This window comes from Triturus cristatus, chromosome 11 (genome assembly GCF_964204655.1).
Source record: "Triturus cristatus chromosome 11, aTriCri1.1, whole genome shotgun sequence".
Lineage (NCBI taxonomy): Eukaryota > Metazoa > Chordata > Amphibia > Caudata > Salamandridae > Triturus > Triturus cristatus.
This window is the reverse complement of record NC_140594.1, coordinates 655474670-655487353: the sequence shown is the minus strand read 5'-3', so window position 1 is coordinate 655487353 and position 12684 is coordinate 655474670. Positions and strand designations below refer to the sequence as shown.

The window sequence follows — 12684 nt, the reverse complement described above, 5'->3', positions numbered from 1 at the left end:
AGGGAAGAAGAAACAGGGTCAAGAGAGAGTCTATGCTCCACCGCTAAAATTTCAAGATTCAATGCTGACTCAGCTCGTATTAAGTAGTCGTCAAGGGTTCCCCCCGCTGCCTTATCACCCACTCTCTTTTTAGACATATTGTGGGGCAGAGGAAGACCAACCTTCCCCTGTGATAACACAATGCAAGGGTGATACACCAAACCAAGGCTGGGACAGGGGGAAGGGTTGGATAGATCGCCAGCAACCGTTCCTCACTCAACCAACTCACAGTTCCTGGTCTATGACCACCTGAGTAACTTCCCCTCACAACAGCATCATGTGATACAGTGGCGAGATCACGACCCCAACACAAAATTTAGGGGGTGTACCCAGTCTAGTCCGCTTCGGTCAGTGACGGGCAAGGACGGGCCCGCCCTTGGCCCGGGCTTCGCCCGGGCGCTGCCCGCGCGCGTCCCGTGCTGCGGTGGCACCCGGCGGCTTTTGTGCTGTTCCGGCCGGCCGAGGTGACGTCACCCACAGCGCCGGGAACATGGAATGCTGGGTAGTGTGGTTTCGTCTGGGCCGTTCCCCTCACGGCCTCGGTGCAATAAAAGGAATAACCAGGATTCCCCCGCTGGCGGTAACTTTCCCCTCGCAACAGTTCAAGGTAAGATGGACAAGGTGATTTCCAGCGTTAAGGCGCGTCCTGCGCTGCGGTGGCACCCGGCGGCTTTTGTGCTGTTCCGGCCGGCCGAGGTGACGTCACCCGCAGCGCCGGGAGCGTGGAATGCTGGGTAGTGTGGTTTCGTCTGGGCCATTCCCCTCACGGCGTCGGCGCAATAAAAGGAATAACCAGGATTCCCCCGCTGGCGGTAACTTTCCCCTCGCAACAGTTCAAGGTAAGATGAACAAGGTGATTTCTGGCGTTAAGGCGCGTCCCGCGCTGCCGAGGCACCCGGCGGCTTTTGTGCTGTTCCGGCCGGCCGAGGTGACGTCACCCGCAGCGCCGGGAGCGTGGAATGCTGGGTAGTGTGGTTTCGTCTGGGCCGTTCCCCTCACGGCGTCGGTGCAATAAAAGGAATAACCAGGATTCCCCCGCTGGCGGTAACTTTCCCCTCGCAACAGTTCAAGGTAAGATGGACAAGGTGATTTCCGGCGTTAAGGCGTGTTGAGTTATGTGTTCAATTGATAAGGGGATATGGCTTTGGCATGGTTGGGGTGCTGAAGTGGGAGGTGGGGGTTTGTTTGTTTACAGACTGGGGCGCTTGAGATACATTGCTGAATCCAATGAGACTTTTTGGAAATATGTGATTATAAGGCTGTGGGGGTATTGGTACATGGTTGCAAATTCTCAGCTGATTCATTTTACAGAGGTCATGGATGCATCTACACAACTATGACGGCACGACATAAGCCATTGCATTTTCTAACATGGAATGTCAGGGGGCTCAATAATCCCAAAAAAGTTAGACAGATCTTTACATACCTAGATAGACATGGGATAGACATTGCCCTGCTACAAGAAACGCACATAGCACCCACAACTAAATCAAAGCTGGGGAGCCGATGGGCGGAGGCCACGCACGGATCATCATATTCTTCATACGCCAGGGGTGTGATCATATTGGTAAAGAAGGGGTTACAGTTCACTATTGATACCACGCTCACGGATGACACTGGGAGATCGGTGATCATCACGGGCAGGGTGCGGGGGCAGCGAATCGCCATACTAAACACGTACGGTCCAAATGTGGACGACCCCGAGTTTTACCACAAGATCTGGCGCACACTCAGTGAGCTGCCAGACATGCCAGTGCTATGGGGAGGAGACTTCAACCTTGCGCTAAATGACACACTGGATAGATCAGGTACTGCACAAGAACCACATAGAAAGGCAGTAAGCAAAGTAAAGGAACTCATGATCGACAGGCGCATGTTGGATATCTGGCGGGTCCGGAACCCGTCCGGCAAAGAGGCGACGCATGTTTCGGCTGCTCATGGCAGTTGGTCACGCATAGACTATTGGCTGGGATCAGAGGAGATAATACACTGGGTGGATACCGTCAAACACCTCCCCAGAACACTATCGGACCACAGTCCGGTGTTGCTGGCGCTGGTGATCCCGCATTATGCACCGCCACCATATAGCTGGAGATTCAACGCCAGGGCACTGTTGGATCCGAACTATAAGGAGACTTTGAATCAGGCTATAGAGGAATATTTTGCTATTAATGCCCCCACCACGGAGGATAAGGGCCTATTGTGGGAGGCATTTAAGGCGAATGTTCGGGGCGTTTGCATTGGTACAACCGCTGGCATTCTTAAGGATATCCGGCGACAGCTTATTATACGAGAGGATAGGCTCAGAGACTTAGAACATGAATATGAAAGTACGCACGACTTGAGCCTGCTGGGTGAAATTCGTATTATCCTCACGGAGTACCAGACCTATGCAGACGATGAATTAAATTATATTGGCAGGCGACAGGAGGCGCGACGCTATGGTGAAAGTGGCCGACCGAGCAAAAGTTTGGCAGCGAAAATATGTTCCGGCCGGCGGCCACAGGTAGTCAGGGCGGTAAGAGATAGCAGGGGCGAACTACGGTCTGACATGCCAGGCATCATGGCGGAATTCATGAAAACATATGAAACTCTCTATGCCTCACAATCTACGGCAACATCGGAAGAGATAATGGAGTATCTGGCGGATGTTGCGATTGCGTGGCTGTCGGATGCACAGAGGGAATACCTATCTGCACCTATAACTGAGGAGGAGGTGACGGAGGTCATCAAATCTCTCCCTAATGGCAAAGCGCCGGGCCCGGATGGATTTACATGCGAGTTCTATAAAACATTCGTAGACCAATTGGTACCACACTTGGTGGACATGTACGGTGAGGCCCATGAACGACAGCTACCGCCGTCCTTGCGAGGAGCCATGATTATGACCCTATTAAAACCGGACAAGGACCCTGAATGCTGTGACTCATACAGGCCATTATCCTTAATAAACGTTGATAATAAAATACTAGCTAAGCTTCTGGCCATGAGGTTACAACCGCTAATGACTAAACTAGTGTTGCCGGACCAGTCGGGATTCATCCCATCTAGGTCCACGGTTCATAACACCAGGACGCTCTTTGCACTGTCGCACTCTTTGCTTCCCACTACCAAGGCGGCCGCAGTGCTGCTTGATGCAGCGAAGGCCTTCGATTCCATCGAATGGCCTTATTTGCAAACGATTCTGCAACGCATGGGCTTCCCACAGATTTTCCTGCAGGGGATACGGTTGTTGTACACGGCACCTACCGCCTGTATTAGGGTCAATAACTACATCTCCGACCCAATACGCATAGCACGGGGCACGAGGCAGGGATGCCCGCTGTCGCCCCTGCTCTTTGCGTTAGCATTGGAACCCTTAGCATGTAAAATTAGGCAAAAACATCACTATACGGCGCTGCAGTTCCCACAAAGACCACTGCACATATCGTTATATGCAGACGACATGTTACTCTATGTGCGTGACCCTGAGCTCAACCTAAACCCTCTGCTGAGGGAATATATCCGATTCGGACGGCATTCGGGCCTAAAAATAAACTGATCTAAATCCCTGATCGTACCGCTTACGGACACCACAAATCCGTGCGCTTTGGACTATCCCCTGGAGTGGCAGTCAGACCCGGTTAGATACTTGGGTGTCTGGTACCATCGGGATCCGGAAGTGGTGATTCGCACAAACTACGGAAGAACAATTGCGGCATTAGAAGAAAAGGTAGAGCGATGGATTCAGTTGCCCTTGTCCTTGGCGGACCGCTTAGCTGTGGTGAAGATGGTCATCCTGCCGAAATTATTGTATTTCTTTAACAATATTCCGATTCAACCCCCGCTCGAGGTGTTCCGTAGGATATCCACCCTAGCTCTTCGCCTAATATGGGCAGGCAGACAGGCTAGGATCGGAATGCGTGCTCTTCCACTGCCTTACACCAAGGGGGGATTTAGGGTCCCTGACTTCCTCCTGTATTACTTATGCGCGCAGGCCCAGCATGCCCATGTGTGGTATCACCCAATTCCCTATTTGAAACATGCAGCGATAGAAGAGGGAGAGGCGCACCCAATTCCCTTGGACGCCAATCTACCCCACCAAAGACCCCCATTACATAATCGAGATATCAACACTATAGACACGACCACCAAAGCGTGGAAAACCATGGGCAGGAAGGCGGGTAAACTGCCGCTGTATGCACCGGCGATGCCGATACACTATCACCCGGAGCTATCGGTCACTCGGGAGGAGGTGGGAATGGGACTGCTTAGACAGGTGGGGCTTGTCACCATGGGTGATCTTTACGAAGATGGGGCTTTTAGACCACTTACAGAACTGACATTTATAAGTAATCAAACACTGCTATTCCAATTCACATATCATCGACTACAGGGAGCGCTGAGAGCGCTCTACCCGACACACCCTGAGGAGCCACCGGTGATGGCTACACTGCAACCGCTGATCACGACTGACACGGCCACACGCCTGGTTTCGAGACTATACACTTCACTGCAAGAGGACATAGCGGTAAATACAGATAGTGCGATGGGTAAATGGAGCAGTGACTTGGAAGAGCCGCTGACGGAGGAGGAATGGACTACAGCCTGCTCCCTCACCGGTATGCTAACACCTAATGGGGGCCTGCGTATGATTCATTACAAATACTTACACCGCACATATTATACCCCAGAAAAACTTTATAAATATGGGCTGCGGGCAGACTCCAGATGTTGTCGCTGTGGGATGGAGGGCGCAGATTTCGCACACTTGGCATGGTACTGCAGCGAGATAGCTGGATACTGGGTGGAGGTCACACAGATAGTGGGGAAAATGGTAGATGCGACAATAGCATGTGACATTAAAACATGTCTGCTGGGACTGCTCCCGGGGATAAGGGCGAACAAAAGAAAATTCTGTGCGGTGGCATTGTTAAGGGCCAAGAGGAGGATATCGCTGTGCTGGGGCGGCTGAAGGGCACCCCAGATTAGGCAATGGATACAGGACCTGACATATTGTAAAGAAACGTTACAAACGTACGAGGAGGAGCTACCGATGGGCTCTCGGCCCAGAGACTACTGGCATTACCTGGTGCAGTACTTGCAGGCTTACTCGATTGACTAAATATAGATGTTCGCTGGAATTGTACTTTCTGAGATCCACAGCCTTGGGACACTCTCGGTCATAATGGATGAAGAATGTTGTTGCGCCACAGTTTGTATGTTGACAATCTGTTGACATTGTATGTCGTTTTATTGGTATTAAAATGTCAATAAAAAAAATAAAAAAATTGTATTTGTTCTTTCATATTTGTATTGTTAAAATTTATTTTGCCAATTTTTTTACAGAAATATCGGTAGTAGGATCTGTGGTATCTTGGTTGTGAGCCAGTTAACATGCAGATTGCATGACGTAAGGTATTGTAAGAATGAGTGATGTATTAGAATGGTAAAGGGCTTTTGAATGTGTTTGCGAGTCAGATAGCTGCTGGCTGTTCTGGTGGATGGGACGTTTCCTATGTACCGCAGTACCGCATTAAATGCTATTTGTGTGTTGTCCGGCTTCTTTGCAGAACTAAAAATTCTTGCTCGCGAATGCAAAAAAAATTCTATTCCACTAACCATTTTATATCAATTTCTGAAGATTCCATAGGGGCATTAGCATCATCCCCTTAAAGAGGTTTACTTGCATATGTTGAGAGGGCATGAAACTGTGCCATAGTTCCTTAACATGAACCTCCTTGCATTACCTGAAATCCCCTTCCCTGGATATTAGTACCTAAGGTTTAGTCCTCACCTGTGAATAACTCCTGGCTACACCACTGCTTTTGAGGCAGGAATTTCTTCGAAAGAGCAGGGTGGGGGAGATAGATGGAAGTCACAATGCTCTCCCTCAACGTGGTTGCCTGCCGGAAAATCTTTTATTTTGTTGTGGGGAAAACACTGCTGATAATAGTTTCTCTGTGTTTTTTCCTAAGGTAAAGACAAATCAGGAAAATGATCATGACAAAAAAGCTGCAGAAAAATGAAAGACGAGCATTGAATTGATATTAAACCATCTTTCGGAGCAGATTATTTAGGAGTGAATGTGGCGAGTCATAAGCCTGACCGTGAAATCTAAGTCTGTGGAGAGCATCTTTGATTGACAACTTCACTTGAAACAATATTGAACCTCCCTGGTGAGCCTGTCTATCATGATCTTTGTGCATGTGAATTATTGGCTTAACTCGTCAGTCGCTATTTTTCATGCACTTTTTTAAAAGGATTGCTGTTATTCATTTTACATTCAGTCTGAAAGTGATTGTATATTCCTTATTTTCTAGTTCTTTAAAGTGGAAACTAATTTGATTTATCCTTAAATGTCGGTTTAATGGCACCTTGACGACTATGCAGTTGTGTTATGAGTGTATTCACGAACTAATCTTTGATTCAACCAGCCCTAAAAAACAAAAGATGAGTGGATAGGATTGATTAACATAGGTAACCCGCAATGAGGTCACATGCAATGATGCCACAAGATGTCCGGCTATGTAGGTTCTAAACTGTCAATGCAAGGCAGTGGAAAATATAGGTCCATTTTGAGTCTACATCTAAAGGATAATGCACAGATTAAATAATTTCTAATATTTTACTAGAATAAGAATGAAAAAAACGAACCAACGTACATATCTGCTTTGCAATTAAACAAATTAAGGAATGCACTTTTAGGTATCTGCTATAATCTACAAAACAAACATAATGAAGTTAATGTCATGGATGACATATGAAGTCGATGACTATTATTTGGAATACATTAAGAAAATGTAACATTGTACTTGAGGTCTGTGATCTTGTTGTTTAAAGCACTCTGAAGTGGCTTGACTACATCAGTCCCACAAAACAAATTTTAAATATATTTCGAAGTAGAAAATAGGAAAATTTAATTTTAGATGTCCTTTGTACTCTTTGTACAGTGCATTATGGTTTACATGAAAAGGGCTTGTACAGCCTGTAAATGACTAGTTAAATAAACGAGGGATACATGGTAGTCAATGGAAAAAGCTGACCTTGCCTCCTGGAAGTATGTTTTGTAAATAGATAATAGTTTAAGTTAATTTGCTTGTTTCTTGCTAGTGTAGTTTTTAACCAAATTCAAAGCAAAAGCGAGGCCATTTCAACCCACTAGCCCTCTTTACACAAGTAAATAGGTGGTTGGAGGAGGGTGATGGGCAGTTCCGTCTGCATTCAAAGAGAGATCATAGATTCCCCCTTTTCTGTAGATTGTGAAATGAATGCATGTGCCGCGCTAGCAATAACGTTTTCACTTCACTTTAGGACCCGGATTAGGGGCTAGGTCAGCCCTTAGTTAATAATGGGGACATCTCTCATCCACCATCTGGCTTAGGAGGAAACATGGGGCTCAATGGTCCATTTATAAAAATAGAAGCATGGCACTATCCAGTTGTGTCCACCGAGACCTGTTGAATGCTGTAATGATTTATGTATGCAATACAAAGACGTGGTTTAGTATTTTCCAGTCTGGTGGGGTGCAGATTGATGGTAATGAATAACAAGAGCTTGCTAATAACGAGTTTGATGATATTACCTGTCACCTTTTTTCCATTGTTGCTCAGGCATTGCTTTTTTTAACATGTTTTTGCCCAGACTTTGGCTCTGAAGCACAATGGCAGCACGATATCTCCCTGCACGGACTGTGCTCTTTGAGAAGGAGCGCAATGGCGTCACGTATCGAGTTCCGTCCCTCCTGTACTTGCCTCGCTCTGCCACCTTTCTGGCCTTTGCTGAAGAGAGACTGAGTGCTGATGATGCCCATGCCAACCTGCTGGTGATGCGCCAAGGGTCCTTCTACAAGACCTACGTAGAAGTAAGCAAGGCTTGAGATAGATTCAGGAAAGAAGAAGAAAGGAACTATTAGCAATGTGGAAAAGTAACAAATGAGGGCGTACGTAGGCTGGAAGTGTCTAGCCTCACACACTGAACATTTGACACTCAGACACAACAAGTAATTTACTAAAGAATTGGAAACCTGGTAGTATTTGAGCTTCCAAAAATAAGCAGAATAGCTGTGAAAATTTAGCTATGGGCGGTTATCACTTGCTTGCACAACAGGTCCGGACTGGCTACCGGGCGTTTTGGTGTGCTGCCAAGCTGGGGGCTGATTTCATTGATGGGGACCTGCGTGAAGCACACCAACGAAATCAGCCCCCAGCGCAGTGAAATCAGCCCTCAGCTTGGCAGCACACCAAAACGCCCAGTAGCCAGTCCAGCCCTGTTGCACAAGCAGTAAATTGAAGCTCGGCTATAGCTAGTGCCAGGATTTGACTAACCTTGCGCACAAGACCAAACAGAAGCAATGTTTTTTTCCATCCAGTGACCGCATACTAGAACATGAGAGCCAGTGGTAGAAGCAGGGACAGGGGAATGGGAGAAGAGAGAAAAGGGAGGCACTTTGCCTTTTCACTTCAGGGGTCAAGGTAGGCTCTTAGTTGTAGTGGATCTGTACATGGCAAAGGTACACCTCAACTAATTTGCCTTTGGAACACCCCACATAACAGTAATTGTGAATAATATACATTAGTCATATCACTTTATAACCAACTCTCGGGGCCCGATTCACAAAGGTAAACTGAGACGAAAGTCCAACTTTACGACTTTCGGCATTCACAAAGGGCATTTACGAGTAGGAAAGTTAGACTTTTGTCTCAGTTTAACTTAAGTTTTTGTCTCAGTTAGACTTAATACGAAAACTTAAGTTAAACTGTGACAAAAGTGTAACTTTACTACTCGCAAATACCCTTTGTGTGTACCGAAAGTTGTAAAGTTAGACTTTCGCCTCAATTTACTGTTGTGAAATGGGCCCTCTGTGTTTTGACAAAGTACTGGAAAAACTGAAAAATAAAAATAAAGGGAAATAAATATCTTGCTAGATATACTTAGGTACATTGTCCCTATGATGGAATAATAACCCCAGGCTTTGTCACTATATTCTGCTTTGTAAAGATGGATGTAGTTTAGCCTTCAACGATGTTAACTGAACCCATAAAATCATTAGCATCATTTGATTCCCTACATTTAGCAATGCATTTGCATACAGCAATTTTTAATGTATTTGTTTATTGCATTCTGACTTTTTTAATTCAATAATATGTAATGCATTTTATATATATATATATATATATATATATATATATATATATTAAACAAAGAGAGTTGCCTCAGGGATGAAGAAGCCACGCCACGGCGAGTTAAGCCATTTAATCAAGGACTGCAATGACATACAGCCTGGTGCCCCAGACACAAATAAAGCCAAACGCGTTTCGGGCATACACTGCCCTTGGTCACTGGCTAACAGGAAACAGCAGCGAGGCAAACCACATCCGCATTTAAATGTTCCGCCCCAGTGGGCGTGTGCGAAATTGCATCCTGGTCAAGGTAGTCCGCCATAATCAAACCACTGTGGGTGCTGCCGTGCCTGCAAATGTCAAGTCTTACCCCAGTGGGTATGCCTGGAGCTCAGCAGAACTGCTGCCATGCCATTCCAACATCCATTGATTGGCCTCGTCGTCCCTGCAGCGTTGCTTGATTTCCGACGCTGCCGGCCCGCTGGATGCGCAGTGGGGCTCCTTCGCGGCTAGGCAAGCCGCTACATAGTAAACAAAGAGAGTTGCCTCAGGGATGAAGAAGCCACGCCACGGCGAGTTAAGCCATTTAATCAAGGACTGCAATGACATACAGCCTGGTGCCCCAGACATAAATAAAGCCAAACGCGTTTCGGGCATACACTGCCCTTGGTCACTGGCTAACAGGAAACAGCAGCGAGGCAAACCACATCCGCATTTAAATGTTCCGCCCCAGTGGGCGTGTGCGAAATTGCATCCTGGTCAAGGTAGTCCGCCATAATCAAACCACTGTGGGTGCTGCCGTGCCTGCAAATGTCAAGTCTTACCCCAGTGGGTATGCCTGGAGCTCAGCAGAACTGCTGCCATGCCATTCCAACATCCATTGATTGGCCTCGTCGTCCCTGCAGCGTTGCTTGATTTCCGACGCTGCCGGCCCGCTGGATGCGCAGTGGATAGCCGCGAAGGAGCCCCACTGCGCATCCAGCGGGCCGGCAGCGTCGGAAATCAAGCAACGCTGCAGGGACGACGAGGCCAATCAATGGATGTTGGAATGGCATGGCAGCAGTTCTGCTGAGCTCCAGGCATACCCACTGGGGTAAGACTTGACATTTGCAGGCACGGCAGCACCCACAGTGGTTTGATTATGGCGGACTACCTTGACCAGGATGCAATTTCGCACACGCCCACTGGGGCGGAACATTTAAATGCGGATGTGGTTTGCCTCGCTGCTGTTTCCTGTTAGCCAGTGACCAAGGGCAGTGTATGCCCGAAACGCGTTTGGCTTTATTTGTGTCTGGGGCACCAGGCTGTATGTTATTGCAGTCCTTGATTAAATGGCTTAACTCGCCGTGGCGTGGCTTCTTCATCCCTGAGGCAACTCTCTTTGTTTACTATGTAGCGGCTTGCCTAGCCGCGAAGGAGCCCCACTGCGCATCCAGCGGGCCGGCAGCGTCGGAAATCAAGCAACGCTGCAGGGACGACGAGGCCAATCAATGGATGTTGGAATGGCATGGCAGCAGTTCTGCTGAGCTCCAGGCATACCCACTGGGGTAAGACTTGACATTTGCAGGCACGGCAGCACCCACAGTGGTTTGATTATGGCGGACTACCTTGACCAGGATGCAATTTCGCACACGCCCACTGGGGCGGAACATTTAAATGCGGATGTGGTTTGCCTCGCTGCTGTTTCCTGTTAGCCAGTGACCAAGGGCAGTGTATGCCCGAAACGCGTTTGGCTTTATTTGTGTCTGGGGCACCAGGCTGTATGTTATTGCAGTCCTTGATTAAATGGCTTAACTCGCCGTGGCGTGGCTTCTTCATCCCTGAGGCAACTCTCTTTGTTTACTATGTAGCGGCTTGCCTAGCCGCGAAGGAGCCCCACTGCGCATCCAGCGGGCCGGCAGCGTCGGAAATCAAGCAACGCTGCAGGGACGACGAGGCCAATCAATGGATGTTGGAATGGCATGGCAGCAGTTCTGCTGAGCTCCAGGCATACCCACTGGGGTAAGACTTGACATTTGCAGGCACGGCAGCACCCACAGTGGTTTGATTATGGCGGACTACCTTGACCAGGATGCAATTTCGCACACGCCCACTGGGGCGGAACATTTAAATGCGGATGTGGTTTGCCTCGCTGCTGTTTCCTGTTAGCCAGTGACCAAGGGCAGTGTATGCCCGAAACGCGTTTGGCTTTATTTGTGTCTGGGGCACCAGGCTGTATGTTATTGCAGTCCTTGATTAAATGGCTTAACTCGCCGTGGCGTGGCTTCTTCATCCCTGAGGCAACTCTCTTTGTTTACTATGTAGCGGCTTGCCTAGCCGCGAAGGAGCCCCACTGCGCATCCAGCGGGCCGGCAGCGTCGGAAATCAAGCAACGCTGCAGGGACGACGAGGCCAATCAATGGATGTTGGAATGGCATGGCAGCAGTTCTGCTGAGCTCCAGGCATACCCACTGGGGTAAGACTTGACATTTGCAGGCACGGCAGCACCCACAGTGGTTTGATTATGGCGGACTACCTTGACCAGGATGCAATTTCGCACACGCCCACTTGGGCGGAACATTTAAATGCGGATGTGGTTTGCCTCGCTGCTGTTTCCTGTTAGCCAGTGACCAAGGGCAGTGTATGCCCGAAACGCGTTTGGCTTTATTTGTGTCTGGGGCACCAGGCTGTATGTTATTGCAGTCCTTGATTAAATGGCTTAACTCGCCGTGGCGTGGCTTCTTCATCCCTGAGGCAACTCTCTTTGTTTACTATGTAGCGGCTTGCCTAGCCGCGAAGGAGCCCCACTGCGCATCCAGCGGGCCGGCAGCGTCGGAAATCAAGCAACGCTGCAGGGACGACGAGGCCAATCAATGGATGTTGGAATGGCATGGCAGCAGTTCTGCTGAGCTCCAGGCATACCCACTGGGGTAAGACTTGACATTTGCAGGCACGGCAGCACCCACAGTGGTTTGATTATGGCGGACTACCTTGACCAGGATGCAATTTCGCACACGCCCACTGGGGCGGAACATTTAAATGCGGATGTGGTTTGCCTCGCTGCTGTTTCCTGTTAGCCAGTGACCAAGGGCAGTGTATGCCCGAAACGCGTTTGGCTTTATTTGTGTCTGGGGCACCAGGCTGTATGTTATTGCAGTCCTTGATTAAATGGCTTAACTCGCCGTGGCGTGGCTTCTTCATCCCTGAGGCAACTCTCTTTGTTTACTATGTAGCGGCTTGCCTAGCCGCGAAGGAGCCCCACTGCGCATCCAGCGGGCCGGCAGCGTCGGAAATCAAGCAACGCTGCAGGGACGACGAGGCCAATCAATGGATGTTGGAATGGCATGGCAGCAGTTCTGCTGAGCTCCAGGCATACCCACTGGGGTAAGACTTGACATTTGCAGGCACGGCAGCACCCACAGTGGTTTGATTATGGCGGACTACCTTGACCAGGATGCAATTTCGCACACGCCCACTGGGGCGGAACATTTAAATGCGGATGTGGTTTGCCTCGCTGCTGTTTCCTGTTAGCCAGTGACCAAGGTCAGTGTATGCCCGAAACGCG

The 12684-nt window shown here is 48.7% G+C and overlaps 1 protein-coding gene across 1 annotated transcript in view; it reads left to right on the top strand.

Moving 5' to 3' along the window:
• Positions 1–12684, top strand: part of NEU4 (neuraminidase 4) — a 294710-nt gene that overhangs the window by 121347 nt on the left and 160679 nt on the right. The window contains exons 2-3 of the mRNA XM_085634187.1: positions 5997–6197; positions 7663–7882. Coding sequence (XP_085490313.1) covers positions 7682–7882 — 201 coding nt within the window. The 5' untranslated portion in view covers positions 5997–6197; positions 7663–7681. The remainder of the gene's footprint in view (positions 1–5996; positions 6198–7662; positions 7883–12684) is intronic.